Source organism: Prosopis cineraria, unplaced genomic scaffold, assembly GCF_029017545.1.
Source record: "Prosopis cineraria cultivar Desert tree isolate PC_DT_omini unplaced genomic scaffold, ASM2901754v1 PC2, whole genome shotgun sequence".
NCBI lineage: Eukaryota > Viridiplantae > Streptophyta > Magnoliopsida > Fabales > Fabaceae > Prosopis > Prosopis cineraria.
Window position 1 is genome coordinate 43325157 of NW_026555333.1, and position 21478 is coordinate 43346634.

Below are 21478 nucleotides of genomic sequence, written 5' to 3' on the forward strand. Positions count from 1 at the left end.
CATTATATAAGGTTTTTATTTGAATTGTTAATTTTATAAAAAATATCTCTTCAATCATGTAACCCCTAACACTATTAGTCTCAAATAATTTTTTGTATCAATCATTATTGTTATAAAAAATTAAACTTATTTGAGAATGTATATTTTGTCAACATTTAATAGCTCAATGTTGGCATTTTTTTGTTAATAAAACTAATGGTGTTAAAGTTAGGTGATTGAAAATGTACTTTACAAGTAGACTTGGAATAACATGATTTGGTATGTAGAGTATAAAAACTAAAAAGGAAAGGGTAGGTTTCTCTCCACTATTTTTTTCGTGAATTACCTTTCCATTATAAATTTAAACCGTTTAAATTAAATCTATACTTTTAAAAATTATCAAATTTAAATCATTAAATCCAATTTAACAGTATAGATCTGCAGTGATCCCCCTCTACTCTCTTTTGCAAAAGAGGAAAATCAACTCCATAAGAGAAGGGCAACTACAAGTTTTCATAGTGTTCATCACTGAATAAATTAAAGAAAAATAAACTTTATCAAAATATGTCAAATAATTCCAAAGTGTTCATCACTGACTTTATCCTTGTGTGTGTGTGTGTAATATAGACACGATTACGATCTATCAGGAATGAAGATAAGTAAAGTTTGGGTAATTTGTTGTTAGATTTATAGAATTTTGACATTTTCAATATGGAAATCCATGCATAGATCACTGTCAATTTCATTGTTAATCTCACATCTCTTAAGCTCCTTACTGGACAATTAAACTAAGAAAATGAATTGGCCAGTCATCTAACAAATCGCCATCAAATATATCACTGATTGATTTTATTCCAAAACTTAAATATGAACAAGGAGAGAAAATTTGAAATTAATTAACACTTTATGAGACGACAAAACAAAATCGTCATCTATAAATCTCTCTTCTGAGTTCTGAACATGAATTAATACACATTTTTCTCTTTTTCTTTCCATTCTAAGCCCAAGAACCTGCACGGCGAAAACCTAACCTTGTACTCCGAAATGGTCTCAAGCTTTGGTGACCAAACCCGATCCTTAGACCTCACAAGCTGATCATAGTGCTTCTTCAACTCGGGAGTACTACATAGAAAGCTATAGTTACTATCACCATGACGATCTGTTTCTTTGTCATTATTTGCATTAATAAGCCTCGTAATGAACTCAGGCTTCACCTTTATGAGAACCCTCCCATTGGAGCCCTTTATGTACTCAAAAGGACTAGGGCTCTCTCCAAACTTGATCGGACATGGTGACGACGACGACGACGTACTGGTTTTGTTGGGGCATGATGACGATGAACTTAGGGCAGCAAGGAACGACGGCGAAAGGACCTTGCCGGTGAAGCGATCTATGGGAAGAACGAAGTAGGTTTGGCCTGGCATGAGCTCGTCGTCTAGGGCTAATGCCGGCACCGGGAAGCCCATGAAGAAGGAGTCGGCGTGGCATACCATCTTGTCCGGGAACTCGAACATGATCGCGCCGGCGACCTGTTTTCCTCTCAGGAACCTTGTCGTGCCTTCGCAGAAGACCAGCTTTATTGAAGACGAGGACGAAGAAGTCGGATTTTGCTGCGCAAAACACGGCGTCGCTACTGCATTTCCCATATCGGAAACTAGGGAGTACGTATTGCTTGAAGCAAGTAGTAGAATCAAAGAGCGTTTTGTTGAGAGAATTTTCAGATGGATCTTCGCTTCTCAGTGAGCTTGAAGAGGCAAAATCTGGAGCTCCATTGTAACAGAAACGTTAGAGGGGATGATGATGATGGAATGAATTGCAGTGACGAGAGAAAGAAGAGGGAGGATCGTTATATATGATCGGAACGTGGACGGTGGGAAAAAAGGGGAAGGATTGACTCTGATGATAAAGTCAAGGTTGCTTTCGGCTTTAAGGTTTCATTGGATCGGGTCGGTGGTTTTGGTCAGCCATGGCGGTTTGAACATACTACTCTCTCTCCCTCGTGACATGGGGCTTGGATGTATAAGTTCTGTTTTACAATTTTATTTGACTGGCTAAAAGCTAGACAATAACTTGAATATTTCATAGTCTTTCATTCATCTAGTATTTTGAAAGATTAACAATCCAAAATAATATTAGAAAAAATTGCATATTTAATCATTTGACCTTACATAATTTTTATTTTAGTCTCTTAATTTTATAAAGTATTTTTTAATTATCTAACTTTAACACATTTATAATTTCATTAATAAAAATTTTTGACATTAATTTTAAATATTTCATAAACATTATCAAATTAAATGTTGAGATAATATTAATTTTAATTTTTAAAAATAATAATGATTGGCATAAAATATTATCATTTGAGACTAATGATATTAAGGTAGAGGATCAAAAAGATATTTTAAAAAGTAGTTATGGATTCAAATCACTACGAAAAATTAGACTTTTGGTGGAGATAAAAAGTCACCGCTAAAAGTTTTTAACAGTGATTTTTCAATGCTAAAAGTTCATCGCTATAACAATCATCTTTAATAATTTTTGCCGATGACAATATTTGTCACCACCAAAAATATACTTCTAGTAGCGGCATTGTCATTAAAAGTATTTTTGGTGGCAAAAAATGTTGCCACTAAAAAAACAATTGTCGTTGCCAATTTTTTTAAAGAAATAATAATTTATTTTATACCACATCACTTTGTCACATGTGCATTACATGATGCCATGTTACTTGCTATCTTGTACCACATTACAGGCCACGTGTTTGACAAATGATGCCACATCACCCCACCACCTCATGCTATGTCACATGCCACATTTGCACCTCCTTAAGCCACCTCATACACCACACCACCGCCATGCAATCATGTCACCTACCACATATGTGCCTCTTCAAGCCACCTCATACACCACATCACCACCACACGTCACGTCACATCACATATTTGTTTCAAAATTTGACAAAGTCAAGTTTGAACCCTTGACCTCTTCAACCTTCAAGTCTTAAAGCTCCCTTATTTGCTAATTGAACTGAAATGTACTTACATTTATCATATGCAAAATTAAATATATGTTATATAATTATATACACATATATCAAGTAATATATTTTTAAAAAGATATACATATATTGTATTTTATTTTCAATTATTAATATGACAAAATGATTTATATGAATATTTAAATTATAATTTTAATAAAATATTATTTTTTTACTAGTAAATATTATTTTTGTTAGGAAAATAACTTAAATAAAAAATTTTTAAATATTAAATAATATTCTTATATACATTGTAACCAATTTTTAAATTTTATTTTTTTAAATGAAAATTATTAAGTATATAATTTATTTATAAATATGTATTATATTATTTTACGTTAAATATCTTTTACTTTTTTCTTCTCCATATTTTTCTCAAAAATTGATAAACTAAATGATTAACTTTTTATCTTCTCTCAAAATAGCTAAATGTTTCTCCCTCTTTTATTAAAAATATATTTTATCTATAATTTTTTAATATTTTAAAAATTATTTTAATAAAAAATTAATTTTAACCACATAAATTTTGTTAATAGTCATTTTGAATAATTTTAAAAATGAATACTAATAACTTTTATAATATATGATCATTACAAAAATCTCATATGTGATCAATCGAGTTAACATCTAATCATCCTCAAGCTCATAACAAGGTGAATTTAAATAGTTATTTATATTATTTTTAGTAATAAGTAGTTATAAAAATGTTAGCAACTTCTTTTTTATAACAATGAAAATCTAAATAAAGTAGGAGGAATTATATAGAATCCTTGTTTAAAAGCCATTAGAGCTCAGTAGAAGATGTAGACACTATATGTATATCAAGCTAAGCATCAATTGTGTAAGATACCAAGTAGTCTATAATATCATTTGTATCTCGCAACATTTGTACCACTTTAACATTTCAATACCATTTATATATTTGTATGTAAGTAATAATTTATGTATAACTTAACCAAATTATAATTGAAAGTAATAACATAATTTTTAAAAAAATATGAGCTATATATGTCTAAAAAAAATTATGAATAATATAAAATTAGAAATAATTTAATAATTAAACTTAGTATAACTTGACCTTTTTTTTGTTTCACAATCCTATATATCATTTATTTCTAATTCTATACATAAAAATAATAAATTTAATTTCATAAATGTATTTTGAATGATTTTATTCAATTTCAAATTTTTAAAAAATTCATAAATTTTTTTAAAATGTAAATTATAATTTTACAAATGTCACCGTGAAAAGTAAATTATATAAATTATTATTTATAAAAATAATTTTGACAACGACAAATGTCACCATCGAAAGTGGATTATATAAATTATTTTTTTAAAAATACTTTTGGTGGTGACAAATGTCGCCACCAAAAGTGAATTATATTAATTATTTTAATTTTTAAATTATTTTTTATAAAATTACTTTTGTTGATGACATGCAAATTATATTAATTATTTTTTATTTTTAAATTATTTTTTATAAAAATACTTTTGATGATGATAAATGTCGCAATTAAAGTTACTATCAAAAGTCCACTTTAGATGTCATCGCCAAAAATATAGTTTTGATGGTGAATTTTAGCCATGACAAAAAAAGTTCACTTTTGGTGACAACTTTAATTTGTCGCTGTTAAAAGTCGCAGCCAAGAGTCATATTTTTTGTAATGAATTAAAGAAAAATTTTATATAAAATGGAGGATCAATTGTATACTTTTACCAAAAGTAATCATATTTCTAATTGTTTTGTTAAGATACTCTAGTTTTAAAAGTAATCAAATATACATTCACAAATGCTACTTGGAGATATATATTGTAAAATTTGAAAATCATTAAGGAAAAAAAATCATTTCTCAAGATTATAACCCACCACAATAATTTATACTTTTCATAAAAATTTTAAACAATAAATTACAAGGACAACACATTAACAATACACCTTATCCTATTATGTGAAATATGCTACATGAATTAAATGATACTATTGTATTATATCATTAATCGAATTTTGAGAAATATTGCAAACCAAGAAGTTCTATTCAACAACTTTCATATGATTGTTTTTTTTGTCTTCCTCTATCCCTTTTTATAGAATTCAAAGTTATCTATTTTATTTTTCTCACCAGTGACTCTCATGACCTATATTCTTTACACAAATCAAACCATCTCAAACAATTTCTACAATCTCTCCACCCAATTTTTTTATATATATGCTCACTTCAAATTTTATTTTTTTGGTGCATGCCCACATATTCATATCAACATTCTCATCTTCACCCTTCATAAAATGTGAAAATCAAATATATATTTCGGATCAATGCAATACACGGGGACCGGCACCTCTATATTTATATATACACACTAAACACAACTCATCCACAGATAAATTGTGTGTATAATAAATTTTGTGTGTGTGTGTGTAGCGTGTAACATACATTTGCTACTTTGACGTAATCATAAAAGCTTTTAATCATTGACCTTGTTTTTAATATATCTTCAAACTTAATTAAAACCTTCTTTTGTTCCCTTTTCTTACACTTCTAATGTTGGGCATGACATGTATACGAACAATCAATGGTCAAACCCCGGAACCAAATAAGTGCAAATTATATTAATAACCTTGCATTGAATTTTGGCATTTCCAAAGGTTGTAGGGATATCAAGTGTGTATTATTGATCTAGTCTATAATACTACCTTTTGAGAAATTGTTATATGAGCTAGGTGCACCATGTCAACATCCATGGTCTATGATGCAAATGAAAATTGAATGGACACTGTAAGTACATGGGTTGTAAATGTAATTAATGACAAATCAAGATTGATCCCATAAAAAATTAAATAAATTGGTAAATAGGAATTAAATTTTTAATTTAATTCAAGTTAAGCAAGCAAATTATAGTGGTGAATGATTCAATTTAAAAATAAAAATGTAAAATGAGTGACTAATTAAGGTTTCAAAGCATTCTATAGTCAAGAGGACAATTAGAAAAGCACCTTAAAATTTTAATATTTCATTTTTTCCATTACACTCAACTTACCGATTAAATTAATTTTAATTTTAGTTTTAAGGGTTGGGATATTAGAATTAATATTGAACATCTTTCTATTACCAAAATCCTCCTAATTCTAAGCCAACAATTTATTGCCAAAATTAGATTAAGAGCATTAAGTTTAAATCATTTCTGGCCACTTAGGTCCTTTAGGTATATTCCTATGTTAGAAAAAAATTAACTGTAGTTAATTCTAAGTATTCAATTCCAATGGTCTAAATAGAAATTTTCTTCCAAAGTTCATTCTATTCCTCCAAATAATCACTTAATGGTGGACAATCATCAAGCAACACAAAGCTAAACGAGAATTACAACATAAAACATTTATTAATCACAAATTAATTGGTAAATCAAGATAAATTAGAGCAAATAAGTTCATAGAACTCTATAATATCATAGTTAAGTCACATATAGTTAAATACAATCCTAAAACAACAGAATAATGGGCCAAAATCAAACATAGGAAAAGAAAGAGAAAAGTGAAAGAAAAATCAATGAAAATGTAGATGGTGATAAATAATCTTACTCCCAAGCTTCAAAATCATCCCAAACTCTCCAAAAATCACCTTTGAACCTTTAAAGAACGTAAAAAATGAAGCCTCTTTTAAAAAACTCTTGTTTTCCTCTTTTATTAGACAAAAAAGTTGAAACTATGCATTCTAATGCTATAGCACCCGCTATAGTAGGCTCTATTTTTAGTTTAAAATTTGACTTATAATATTGACCTACTATAACAGCTACTATGGTGGGTAACCATTAAATTCCAATTTTTTCATTATCATATTTTTCCTCCTCCACTTCTTCCAAGCTTTTACTTTAAAATAAATCAAAATATAATATTTACAGAACAAGCTAACTAACATCAAAATGAACTCTAAATACAAAACAATTAACTAAAAATAACTAGATGACTCTCTAATTAATCAATAAAACTCCTCAAAATACATGAAAAAATAGAGAATCATCAATCCATCTACTAAAAACATGATAGTTAGATTATAAATTGATTTTGACATTAATATTGATAGAGAGAGAAAATGGAAGAAATTAAATGAGTATTCTATTATAAAAATAAAGTCATTAAAAATAATGGCACATAAAATTTTATCTGATTGAATTGGTGCAATTTTATTGGATCAATCATGGATGGCATGATGCACTAGGCCCATCTAAGATTTTTTTGTTATAGAATATTGTAACTATTTCACAGTTTTAAAAAAAGAGAGGTGAAATCTTAATCTCTTGAAAAATTTTACGCCTTTTCAATCATATTTTCGTTAAATATCTTATATAAGTGCATTAATTATGAAAATTAAAATTCCAATGCATTTTTTTAAGAAAAAGTATAGGAAGAATCAAATTCAAGAACCTGGTAAAAAAACTAAGTAAGTTTGTTCCCATTTTAATAAGTCCCATTTGAGGGGGGAAAAGCATAAGTTTGTTTCCATTTTAACAAATCCCGTTTGAGAAAAAATAAGTTCATATTTTTATTTTAACAACAATTCATTTCATATTGATTATTGTTTGTAAATAAGTTTCTTGTCAAATTCTTGGATGTAATTCTCTCAAAAAAAAATATTATAAAAATTATATAATGTCATATATTTTTAAAACAGTATTTTTAAAAGAAGTGCAGTTAAATAGAAGTTGACTTATTAAAAATACAAACTGTAATATTCACGAAAATACATAAAAAATATAGACTATATTAATGTAAAATATAAAAAATTAAATGCTTTAGATATTATTAATCTAGACTTATTTTTTTTTTATGAACTAAACAAAGCTTAGAGAAAAGAACCTATGTACGGGTGATCGGAGGAATATGTAAACACACCCATCACACCAGCGAGAAACCAGAAATTAGATTCTATAATTTCTGGTGATTGCAATGTGTCCTAATTTTTTTTTAATTATTCATATTTATACATAATTAAGAGGCCATGCATTGGTGGCGTTGTATATAGAAATGTTTTGGGGTAAAGCACGTCCGTATTATAATTTCTTTTTCTCAAGCAAGTTATTTTTTTATACTTTATAATCATAATATTTAATTCCATGTGCATTACGAAGGAGTTTCAATTTTCTTGAAAGAATTGTTTAGAAAGGGAGGTACTCACAATTCAAATGTAGCACCTTTTTTATTTCGGTTGACTAAACGTCAGTCTATTTTAAAAAAAAATAAAAATAAATTTGTCAAAAAGTTTATTTAATAAGAATTAATTTAATACAAATCAATTATTGTAATGAAATTTACTTTTTAGAATAGGTTTTTTGATGAATTTTCAGATCATGGCTTCACAGGCCAAAATTATAATTTTACTCAATCGCTATATATATATATTAATTGTTTATTGGTAATTATTTGAAAGCGACTAATTTTTTTTAGAGATAACAGTTTTACAAAAAATTTGATTTATGAATTATAAATTTTTACTCGTACATTATAGTTACAGTTATAAATAAAAGCTAAATTAATAGTGATAACATTGTTTTTGTGTTCCAATCACAAATTATACTTCAATTTTAACTAATTTTTTAATTTTATGATATTTATTTATAAATAAATTCGCTCTGCAGGGCTATTCATAATTTATTATTATTATTGTTATTATAATAAAAAGGTTCTAGCAATATTGAATGTTTGAATTGGTTGACTGAGACTTGAAAGACCACGTGTGGCAATTTATTAGCCCTCCAGAAAAATCCAATCCAATGGACTACCAAACCAATTCATTTAATAACATTCAGATATAAAAAAATTAGTCAATAATCAGTAACATTTTTAAAAAGTCCACTTTTGGAGAGTTCGTTGGCGGTTTTTGCCCAACCGTGATGGCCATGCTAGTTAAAGAATTTGGACCTAAACGTTTTTATTTTTTATTTTTACGAGAAATGTACGTATATAAGTTTCTCCTGCAGACTAATATTCTTTATCGTAATGAGGACAAAAAGTATACACTCACCAACCTCCCCTTCTACTTGCTCCGACCCCAATTTCAAATGCTCCCTCGGTTTTTACATATATGAAAAAACATTATATCATACAATATAATTTAAGAAAGTGAATTGGTTATAATAATCATATCTAAAAATAAAAAAAATTAAATTAAAATACTCTATATTAATATAAACATGCATTAATTATTTTTCATAAATGTAAATTATGAGGGGTGATTTTAAAAATGTGTAATAAATGCTTATTAAAATATGTAATTTTACTTATATAAAAAAATAAATAAAAAGTGATAGTTTTTCTTATAAATAGAAACAAAGGGAGCATCAAGTACTCATAGAGAGAAAAAAAGGTTAATTTTAATTTTATTTATAGAAAATTTTATTATTTACTATATTCATTTTTACTTTTATGTCTTTATTAAATGTTCTGAAAAAATATTAAAAATAATTATTTTTGTTTTCACTGGGGGCAAAGATGGAAACTTATAAAATTTTATAATAGAATTAATAAGGTTTATTTTTTTTTTGTTACAATGAAATATGCTAAAAGTGACTTTTAAATAAAATTAGAAGACTATGTCATAATGATAGTTAATTTTTTTTTAAACCCAAAAGTTTAAATGAGTTGGGTTTCACAGACTCATGAAGATTAAGGTATATCTTTAGACTTAGAAAACTTATAGAGGTACTTATAGAATGCACATTAATAAGGTTTTTACATTGATAACGAGATTTGAATCCAAAACTTTATGAGCTAAATCAAATATTTACCAACCATATCAACCTCACTTATAATGATAGTAAATTTTAGTAGAGGACAAAATTGAAAAGTTAAACATTTTTTTAATTGAGAAATTAGTTAATCTTTATAATGAGACCAAAGTGACTGCATTCTTTTGAGGAAAAGTTTTAGTCAACCCCTTGACCCAATATAATTTCAATCAACCCTCCCAAAACTTTGAAATTTCATTGTACATTTAAAAAATTTAAATGAAATTAAAGAGCTGACTTAGATAATTTTATTGTTTTTAGTAAAGTTAGGTGCATGAACAACTTATGTAAAAAAATGAATAATTAATACATGAAAAATGAATAGTTGATGTAACTACAATGAGAGTTACAAATTGATAATAGTACTATATTATTAATGAGAATTGTAAACTCCACCAATATTAGTTGTTCATTTTTCTTATAAAAGTTTTTCAACTTCACCAAAAAAAATAAAGTCATCCGAGCCATTTTTTTAATTTTATTACAGTCCCCAAATATACATTGAAATTTCAAACTTTTAGAAGATGTTGACTAAAATTACACTGGATTGACTGAAATGTTTCCCCTTCTTGGGGGGCGGGGCGTGGGGAGGCGGTGGGGGAATACTGTTTATTATTCATAAATGATATCCTGTAGTTATGAAAAGTATACCTAGCTCTCATGTATCGTATGGAGTGTAAGAAATACTTCGGTTGTTTTTCTTCAAGACTTGATTAAGATTTTAGAACAATGATTAAAAGAGGGAATACTTAATGACTGATTAAATTGTAATCATAATTATCATACAAATGGGTGGTGAAAAAATAAATAACATCACATCTTAACTCAACTTAAAATCTCATGTTTACAGATAATTCATCTTTTATATATAATATACTCTCCTCATTTTAAAAATGTAAAGCATTTTAATATTTCAAAATTTAATATATTTTTTTCAAAAACACCCCAAATAAATAACTCATTTTATATTTACTTTAATGTAAAATATCTTATTAAATGCGTAAATATTAAAAGATGGTATTAGTTTTAAAATAATTAATTATTTTGTTGAGGGTAAAATTTAATTAAAAATATTTTATATTTTTTAAAAGAAAAGGAAGCACTTAAGCCCAGCGTTAGACTTCATCATTGAAGTGGCATCTCTATGATGGCAATAAAATGATTGAGCGTACAAATCATAATGGTTAAAGGAGCACAAGTGGCACAAAGGCATGAGCAAGGAAACACGCACTAATTTTTTTGATCGTCAAGAGGATGCAAATTGCATTAATGAAAGCAAAAACAAAGGTTCAACAGTACAAGGAAGTAAAGACCGAAACGAAAATACTTCAAAAAAAAAAAACCATAAAACAGCAACAGAAAAACATAACCAGATATTTAAACAAGTTAGCCAATTCCTTCCCTGTCAGTCACTACATTCTGCTGAACTAATTCAGACGAGAATTGATGAACTGAATCCCTGAGTAGAAGAGAAGCTGGAGGAGTTGGTGGTAACAAAACCAGACCTGATGGTCGCAACTCCCTTGAAGCCTGAGCAGCCATCGAATCAGCAGCACGATTCCCATCCCTGGGAACAAGAGAAAATGATAGAAAACTCAGACTGTTATTTCAGTCAAATCTTTTAGAATGTGATGGCATTTCCATGCACGCGAATGGTACTCTCTGGATGTCAAAGCCCTATAGAGAACGGCGCAATCCATCTCCAAGGTAACCTTAACCGGAAAAAAAAAGTCAGCTAATTCCACCGCCTTCTTCACACTCAATAGTTCTTCTGCCGTGAATCTTGAGCTTTCTGAGATTCGATCCATCCAACCTTGAACAAAACAGCCCATAGAATCCCTACACAAAACGCCCAGACCTGCAGCTGAAGTGAACTTACGAAAGGCCGCATCTTACTTAATTTTAATCTCACCCAAGGGAGGTTTAGTCCATTCAACTTCAGACCGGCAGTCTGTTAAGAGATTCTGGAGGGAACAGACCATTATTTTTCCAAAATTCATTGATCATACTGTTGATTGTTTCAATAATCTCCATAGGATCAAGAGGCAAATTATTGAAGATGAAATCACACCGCATTTTCCATAAATTCCAGCCAAAAAAAAAAAAAGTCACATACGCCATAACATACTCCAAATCCTCAATATCCAGAAACAGCATCCCTTCAAACCACTTCATAAAACTTTGTATAGCAGCAGGGTTAATAAGAATACTTAGTGGACTACCAAACCAAGCTGCCTTTACCCAAGTACAAGTTAAAAAGCATATGTTCAACAGATTCAACATCATTAAAGCATATAGGACAAACAGGACTATGACCACATCTCCTCCTATTCATTCCTTCATTTATAGCAACAGCCTTAGAGAGAATTCTCCAAATAAAAAATTTGACCTTGGGATAATCCTTTGACTTCCAGATTGTTGCCCGCAATCTGTTAGCTACCTGTGATGATGTCTCTGTACCAGCCACAGCTCATTCCAGTTCTTTCCCCAAGTCTTTTGTATCCTGCTCGAACCGATTACATGCAATTAGTATTACCAGCCCACACAAGTTGATCTACCTTTCGTGATGGAGAAATAGGAATTTTCAGAATTAATCTCAATATTCCTGGTGCCACAGAGTCTCCAATTTCATGAACATTCCATCTTCCGTCCTGTATTAGAGTAGTTACTGGCAGAGACTCATCCACTACAGTTTCTTTTTTCTGCAATAAATACTTATCAGCTCCAGGAATCCACGGATCCTTCCACACTTGAACATAATTTCCTCTCCTTATTTGCCATCAGAGGTCATTTTTCAAAAACTCTCGTCCACATAATATACTATCCCAGATCCAAGAAGCCTTTGAACCTCTGACCGCAATCATGTACATTGGAATTGTAACTAACAAATCAGAATCATATCCATAAAATGCATAAATATTCAATCTACACAAAAACACTGGTCATGGATGAATGATATGGATATTGAGGATTCTAAAGGCTTATAGGTTAGGGTCAACTTCTTTTGAGGTTCCATTTTGACTGATTCAACATAATTTTGTACTAGTACAATCTCATGTATGAATCGAAGTGGCAGTAATAACCTAAAGTGTCAATGTCACTATAATAAATGATATATTATAAAAGTAGAATCTATTACCCAGTTATGTTAATGTGCATGCTAAATTTGTAAATTTTCAGTCACTTTGTCCCCCTTTTCTCTTCCGAACTCTTTTTTCCCATTTGAAAGAAAGGTTTCAAACCCGCATGCATTGCTCAGGGGTTGCTCTAGCTTCAATCGAATTCCAAAATTGAAATTATTTCCTTACTTTGGACAAGCTTGCACGGCCAATACAGATCAAAAGGGACAACTAAGTAGATCTGCAAATTACTGAAACATGATAGGTTACAGCATAATAGAGCTGGTGATTCCCAAAAGATTTGTCTGTCATTTCCTAAGGCTTGCGTTAGACAATCTAGGAAGGGAGGTAACTTAGAGAAGACTGAGACCAATGGTCAAGAGGTTTATTTGAAGGTTTATAACTGTAAGATTCAAATGATAAAAGAAAAGTCAGGTTAGGTGTAGCCTATGATATGAGTAGTGTCAATAGGGGTAATGACTACTTTTGACCCTTTAAATATGTAGCTTCGTGCTGAGGGAGGAGGACTTCTTTTGGAGAATTGTGGTCAAGTGAGGAGAGTTCTGATCTCTCGAATGCCAGATTAGGGGTGGAGAAAATCATCTTTTCTTCATCATTTTATCTTTCTACTTTAGTTTGTATTTGTGAGAGGCTTGTGTTCGTGCTGCTGCTCAGAGGGTGTAGTTGATGTTGTTTCATGCTCTGTAATTGCCATCTCAGTGTAGTTTCGGTCTTTATTTTGCTTGTAATCCCACTCTATTATTCAGCAATAGTAATTTTTAGTTACATTTACAGTTTATTTTCTGGTTTTGCTTGTTTTTAAGCTTAATATAGTAGAGAGTTCCATCACAGCACATCTGGTTTCCAATGGGGCAAGGAAAATGAGGTTTTTATTCCTACCCACTATAATAAGATAGTTATTTTTCCCATCGTATGCATCATATTTCAAGCAATATTGAGAACTTATCCACATAAACTCTGCAGCCAAGTGGCAAACATGTTGAAATAGGTAAACCTTTAGATAAGTAAGGGATAGATTCTCCACAGTAAGGCAGCTGAGCATTTGATATTTTACTACATTAAATAGATAAATGAATAATAGGCTGATAAGGTGATAGTGTTTTTAAATGACAGGCCTATTTGATTACATACTAAAATAACATTGCTTAAGATAAGCAGGGTGCGATGTGAATAATAATACTATCATTTAAAAGTAAAAATAATATAAACAAGTAGTTTTCAGCCTCTGACATCAGAGCTCTCCTCATATCACAAACTTTACAGTTCTTCCAAGGACAAATTTCTTACATCCGATGAAATGCTTTATCCAAAATCACAAGCACAAGTCTGGGAGATGAACTAAGGACAAAGTACTGAGTACACATGGAATATAAGTCAACAGCAACAGCCATTGATGTTTCTTAATCAACACTGTTGAAACTACACATGGCATAATGTGACATCATGGGATTGTCCCGTGAACACGATAATGATCACTAAGATGACATGTTAACAGGATAAATGAACTATGTACATTAGAAACCTTCACTCAAACTTTAGTAATTAATTAATGGCTTATTTCAAGCGAAAACTTTCAAAAGAAAGGAAAAAATATTTGTTGGGGGGGAAAAAAGATTTCTCACCACTCTGCTGATTAAGTAGTCTACAACGTCAAGATGTCCATTAGCAGCAACCATGTGAAGAGCTGAATTCAAACATTAAGGAAGCAAAGTCAGGAACACATGCAAAAGTTCATCCAATATGAGCATTTTTTTTTTCCAATAATTGTTCTTATTTTGTCCTCTGAAACTATTATTTTCTTTTTTTCCACGTGATGCTATAATTCTTTTTCTGCTAATTGATTTTCAATTGGAAAAATCAAAGTTTCTAGTATAACCCAAAATGTTTATTCTTATTCCAAAGATATTAACAATTTCCATACAAGCTTTGTGGTACCACCAGCTGCTAGCTTTAATATTTACCACAGCAACATAACCTCCATCTCTTCAGCATTTCAATTTTATGCTCTTAACACTTGCTCCAATTTTATAAAGCGATATGAAACGTCTATATGGATAAGGAAGTTACAAATATAAAGCATGCTGACATGCCAGAACAGTATCTTGTATAATACATCTGTTTCATATGATTTCAGGCTCCAATTCTATAAGTTTACAAGGAGCACAGCAGCATGTAACTCTTGGCTTCCCTATGCCTGGTTAGAACAATTAAAGAAGCGAACTTCATCATTGAAGCTGCATCTCTATAATGGTTATAAAATGATCCTAGTTTACAAATTATAGTTCTCAAAGGAGCACAAGTGGCACAAAGACATGAGGTGCAAGAGCAAGGAAACAAACACTAGCCCACAAAATTGTAACCAACAAATGAGAATCATATCCATAAATTACATAATATTCAATTTACTAACAAATATTCAATTCTTTTCTTTTTTACCTTTCACCAAATTTGAAATTCTCGATCATCCTTTAATATTTGAAGTCAAAAATAGAAACATTAAAGGCAAACAATTTAAAACAAAGAAGTCAATAAATAAATCTTAATGTGTTTTGGTTTATTTAAGCTTGAAAATGTGTGGTGTAACTCCTGTGCAGGCAGATTGAATCATCAAGTTCCCATTGAAATAGGATCCAATTCACAGGTTATTTCTCAATTCATTTGATCCTCTGAATTTCTTTTTCCTCTCCAAATAATCAGTCTTCCTATATGATTTCATTTATTTTTTTCAATTACTTACCCAGATTTCTTTCCTAATTTACAAATCCTCTTGTCTTCTAACTTCTTTCTTTACACTGGCAGAATTCAAAAGGACTGTTTCTAGATGTGCACAGAATTCATCTTTTTTTATAAATTTGATAGTAATAATTAGGCAACTAGTTTACTTCCAATTATTACCCAAAGCCCACCCTACAACTTACAAGAAGGAAAACATTGCACATGTGCGACCAAAATTTTGCTGTCAATAACTAAGTTAGAAATGGCCTTACCTTCATGATGCCACAGGATAGTCCACCACCGCATCCCATTCTCCTTTCTGGTCAAAGTCCCGTTCTCCTTCCTTTGATAATATTCTCTGGTCACTTTTAGACCTGACACATTACAAAATTACATGAGCAAGTGAATCATTGCAAGCCTGCAAAATCAAGACCTAGGAACTATGATTCTCAAAGAGAACATGTCCAACCTTCATATATGGATGTAAAACGAGATGCTAATATGTCCAAATAGCTTCTACCATAAAAATCTTAGAATTTGTCATCTGGAATAAATCCTCTTTGCAGCATCTCTTCATGAAAGCGGAATGCCTCTTTCAGGTTGTTTTGAGAGACATGCCCATTTATCAATGATGTGTATGTTGATCTATCAGGATTGACACCTTTGTCAATCATCTTACGCAAGACCATCTCAGCCTCTTGTATTTTGCCTCGCCTGCAATATCCATTAAGAATTGCATTGTATGTGATAATATCAGGTAGTATACCTTGTTTTTCCATGCTATTAATGAAAATGAAAGCTTTGTCCAAATTCTCTTCCCTTAGAAAAGCATTTATTAGAGTATTGTATGTGATACTGTCAGGTAAAACTCCCTCCAAAATCATCTTGTTCAAGAACTCACTTGCCTTTGATGCATCACCAGACCGACAATAGCCCTTTATAATGGTGTTGCAATTAACCAAGGTCGGTTTTATACCTTTTTCTACCATTTCATCCCACAACCTGAATGCTTCAGAAACAAGACCTAAGCTGCAGTATCCATTTATCAAAATGCTAAATGATATATGGTTAGGAAAAATTTCTCTGTGTATCATGTCATACCACAACTCCTTTGCTTTTTCCATTTCACCCATTTTGCAGAAGCCATCCATCAACGTATTATATGTCACAACATCAGGCTTTAAGTTCCTTTGAGTCATAGTCTCAAATAAATTAAGCGCTCTTGTCATGTTTCCATTTTTACAATAGCCATGAATGATTGTGGTGAGGGTGAAGAAATCAGGAAAAATCCCCCTTTCCACCATCTCATTATATAGCTCATCAGCATCAACAAGCATATTTTCCCTACACAATCCATTCAGTATAGCATTGTATGCAACCACATCCATTAGACAGCCCTGCTCTACCATTTCATTTCGCATCTTCAAAGCCTCAGACATTTTTCCACTTTTGCAATACCCATCTATAAGAATAGTATATATAACAGTATCAGGAACCAACCCAGCATCCTTCATTTTCCCAAAATATGCCAAGGCCTGGTCAGAGTATCCATTCCTGGAGAACCACGCTATAAGTGTGCTAAAGCTAAATAAATCTGGAACAACTCCATGCTGTGACATTTCCTTAAAAATCTTTTCAGCTTCAGAAATATTATCCTTTTTACAACTTTCAACAAGCAATGTATTAAAAGTGGCAGTGTCAGGGTTCAATCCTATCCTCAACATCTCATAAAAAAGTTCCTTTGCTCTCACATAGTTTCCATTCTTACATAAGCCATTGATAATAGCATTATAAGTAAAAAGGCCAGGTTTCAACCCCCTAAGCTTCATCGAGTTCATTAATTCAAAAGCCTCTTCTACAAGCCCCTCACGACAGTGTGCACTGATTAGAGTATTGTATGTTACAGAATCTGGAAAAAGCCCCTTACCCTCCATGTTCGTCAAGAAAATTTTAACTTGGTCCATTCTGCAATCTTTGCACAAAGCATTAACCATAATATTTAGAGTGTATACATTCATCTGTGTTCCACTTCTCAAAATATCTTCATATATATTCCATGCCAAATCCATCCAACCAACCCTCACAAGAGCACCAAGAAGAGCATTACAAGCATTTATAGAAACACAAAATCCCTTACTTCTCAACAAACGAAATGCCTCACAGCCTTCTCTTAATTTCCTCGCCTGAACAAAAGTCCTTATCAACAAATCAAAAACAAAAGAATTGGAACCACAATTGACGTACGTTGAAAGCAAGGACTCGACAATTTCAATACGTGAAGCGCCACTCCTCCTTATCATTCTAAGAATCAAAGCCTGGGCTTCTGGTAGCATCCTACAACGAAATAAAATGTGAATCATTGCACTCAACGAGCGGGATGAGTGCTTAAAATTTGGACAATTTACCATGATTATATTGACAAACTTCTGACCCAGGACCAAGTTATCGTGACATCGATGAAGAACTTCAACCACAATTGATGGGTCTGAAGCACGGAAAAGGTGATTGCTCAGTGAATTGAGATTCCCTTGCCTCAAACTCAAGAAAACTTTTTCCACCAAAAACGCATCAGAAAGAGAACTTGAGGAAACTGATTCTTCGTTGAAATTTCCCAATGTCTCGTGGGTTCGAGGAGACCTGAGGCCACAGCTAGTGTCCGTAAAAGAGGAGAAAAAGCAGAAGCGACGCGCAACTAAGAGCTGGCCATAAGTACGAGGCTTTGTGCAGGCTGTGCCAACATCGACAGCAAGGTTATGAAGCAAAAGGCGTAGTCTCGCCATTTGAAGAGCTTAGGCAAGCTTACTTTCTCCAGGATGAACGATGCAAAATATTAGAATACGAAGGCGAAAGCAAACTTGCCAAACGCCATGGAAACACGCGGGGATGAGCCAAAAGTTATCATAATAATTCAACCACTCCCGCGATTACCTAATCCCCATTCTAGCAAGCACTCCCGCGATTACCTAATCCTCCAATGGAACTACCAACCAGAAATAGTTACTGAACTGTTCTTCCTTGTGAATCCTTGGAATCAAGTGGAACACCAATAGAAGCTAGGCTCACAAGATCATTCATCATCATATCGTGCAGCCTGTTAAACAAATAAAAGTTCAGAATGTAACATTCATTGCTGATGAATCAGCATGTTTCATAATATATGGGGATTTAACAATGAAGAAAAGGAATTATCGGTTGTTAACAATGAAGAAGGCGTAAGCAAGGCTAAGAGAAAGTATCTGATCAGCGAAACTCACCTCAAGCAAGGCATCTATATTCTCCTCTGTCACTTCAGTTGGAGCATTCTGTGCAGTGTTTGGCGCCTCCACTCCCATTGGCGACACATCAAGCAGGAATAGCAAAAGCCAGTGGCGGAACCACTTTTATGTGAGGGGGCCCCCACCTCTTCTCACGTGTGACCCATGTGTGTTATGGGTGTCCAAATATTGGACATGGCTTATGTGAAATCTAAAAATGATTTTCCTATATTTTTATTAAATGAGGACAAACATAAAACATTAATACCAATTTAAATATAATTAATTAAATAATTAAGAGATAAAAACAAATTATATCTTTTTAATAGAGAGAGTATATTTTAAAAAACCGAAGTGGCGGGCGAAGAATGAGGATGATTACGATAATTTTAAGTTAAAATCATGATCATAATTCATAAAATGTTGTATTAAATTCAAAATTGAAAAAAAAAAATTCTTCTTGCCAGCAATCTCTTTCTTATCTCAAATTATAATTATATTTAGACTGAATTAATTTTGATAAGAAGAAACGTATGCGTAATAAAAACACATTTTGTATTGGATAAATAAATAATTTTCTTTTTTACAATAATCAAAACATATTTTTTATAATATTAAAAAAATGTAAAGATGTTGGCTAGAAGTAAAGATGATAGAAAGTAGAAGTTAATTTATCATTTGTAACCGAAAAACAACAAGAAGGAACCAATCTTAATAAATTATAATTGACAAAAATCAAAATTGATTTTCTAGATCAAAACAAGAAGTGTTTGAAACGTTGTTTTCTATCAAATTGAAGTTTGACCCCGACGGCAAAAAACGGTAGTGAAAATGTCCCAGTCATATATATATGTATGTATGTATGTATGTATGTATGGAAAAACACCACATTTAAACCCAGCATTTTACTCGAATTTTAATGTAGATTCTTGCACTTTATTTTTAGTTTTTTAAGTTCCTGCATTTTCTTTAGTCAATACATTTTTATAAGAATATTGACGTAGCACAAACAGTATTAATAATATTGACATGCCAATTACCAATATTAGTTTGTGATTATTTGTTAAACTAATGCTAATATGAAAATTTTAATAAGAATAGTCAGAAACACCAAAAACCGCGTGAACGCATCTCTAGCAACAGCAATGGTAGACGCTCCCTAGTCACTGGCGACAAGTTGAATGGCGAGAAGAAAATGAAGAAGGAAGACTAAAAAGGACAGACATGGGTTTCCCTCACAAATTGACTCTCTCTCTCTCTCTCTCTCTCTCTCTCTCTCTATACCTAAATCAAGAAGAAGAAACACAAAAGGGAAAGAAATGAAGAGGAAAAAAATATCTGATGTGGTTGAGAGCTTAACAATAATTTCAAAAGGCTAAAATAATAATTAAAATGCTTCTTGAGGTAATAGAAAGATCAAAACCCACAACCTTATGATAATCTATTAGCAAAGCTCCACTAGACCACCAATATGTAAGTCTATCCCAACATAAATAAATATACACTTAAATATCTTATCATAAATTTTAATTAACTTCATAATAATTTTAATTAATTTTAATTTTTTCTAAAAAAATTCTTGGGTCATTACATAGTTACACCTTATGTAAATTGTAACATCCTCAATTTCAAATTAAGTTAATTAAACTCAAATAGACTAAGTAAGTGTATTAATGAGGTGTGTGGTCAGAAGGGTTTAGCTTGGTGTAATTATTGTGATTTCAATCCTAAAAGTAGATTCGGATCAATTGTGGGCCACCCGGCAAGGAAAGAAGAAGAAAACTAAAGATTTGCTCTCTATGCCCTATCTCGCGGCCCGTAATTAGTCCCCCGAGGCGCACAGAGGCAGATTTGAATCCAACAGGCTCCTCTGTGTCGTGCGCTGCGACAGAGAGCAACGTGCGCCGCGGCACACAATCAAAATCCTGATATATCAGTTTCGTATCTGTATAAGAGAAACGAGAAGAGGAAGAGAAAAAATGAAGAGAACGAAAGAGCTGAGCTAGTGCTTGAAGAAACCGACTTATAGGAGTAAGATGGAGCTCATAAATACCAAAGGTAAGTCTCCTTACTTAAATTTTTCTGTCTTCTTCCATTTTCTTAATGGTAGAAGTTAGGGTTTGATTGTTAATAGTGATTTTCAGTCCATAAAAGCTATAAGTCCAAACCTATTGACTTAAATAGAGTTAATGGGAGTAGATTGAGCTAAGTAAACTTGGCATTTATGGTTTTATGATGATTGGTGGTTGGAGGATATTAAATGTCTACAATTCTCGTAAATTTGATGGTTGCAACAATGTGGTTTCATTAATGACTATTTAAGAGTTCAATGTTATTAATGAGAGTTAAAGGAAGCTAAGAAGTTTTATGGGTACTTTTACATGAATTAAGAATAAATTTTGAGTATTAAGAAATGACGAAGTGTTAGTGAAAAATAGCTCAAATATGGATATTGATATTTTGCATGGTAAATGCTTGTAGAGCAACTACCATTAGCACCATTTAAGCTTCTTGAAAGCCTTGAGAGTGAGTAATTGAGGGGTGAAACTTTTGACCTCTTAAAGGTTTGAGGT

The 21478-nt window shown here is 31.5% G+C and overlaps 2 protein-coding genes across 5 annotated transcripts; both read right to left on the minus strand.

Annotated features, from left to right (window-relative positions):
* Window positions 1-811: 811 nt before the first annotated feature.
* LOC129302090 (uncharacterized) lies at window positions 812-1775 on the minus strand. Its single transcript, XM_054940772.1, has one exon. The coding sequence runs from the start codon at window positions 1623-1625 to the stop codon at window positions 945-947; it is 681 nt and encodes a 226-aa protein (XP_054796747.1). The 5' UTR covers window positions 1626-1775; the 3' UTR covers window positions 812-944.
* A 9253-nt stretch (window positions 1776-11028) lies between these two features.
* LOC129302088 (pentatricopeptide repeat-containing protein At5g01110-like) lies at window positions 11029-19039 on the minus strand. 4 transcript variants are annotated; one of them, XM_054940767.1, is made up of 5 exons: window positions 18906-19039; window positions 16121-18742; window positions 15924-16025; window positions 14559-14620; window positions 11029-12646 (listed from the first exon to the last, which is right to left on the minus strand). In XM_054940767.1, the coding sequence occupies exon 2, from the start codon at window positions 18429-18431 to the stop codon at window positions 16182-16184; it is 2250 nt and encodes a 749-aa protein (XP_054796742.1). In that variant the 5' UTR covers window positions 18432-18742; window positions 18906-19039; the 3' UTR covers window positions 11029-12646; window positions 14559-14620; window positions 15924-16025; window positions 16121-16181. The 4 variants fall into 4 exon arrangements, with proteins under 4 accessions (XP_054796742.1, XP_054796744.1, XP_054796745.1 ...); XM_054940769.1 differs by having other exon boundaries at window positions 11029-12677; XM_054940770.1 differs by lacking the exon at window positions 18906-19039 and having other exon boundaries at window positions 16121-17985; window positions 18057-18191.
* Window positions 19040-21478: the final 2439 nt, after the last annotated feature.

Bases quoted from the DNA above. Each gene is read 5' to 3' on its own strand.
- LOC129302090 (XM_054940772.1), bottom strand. From the start codon at position 1,625: ATGGGAAATGCAGTAGCGACGCCGTGTTTTGCGCAGCAAAATCCGACT.
- LOC129302088 (XM_054940767.1), bottom strand. From the start codon at position 18,431: ATGGCGAGACTACGCCTTTTGCTTCATAACCTTGCTGTCGATGTTGGC.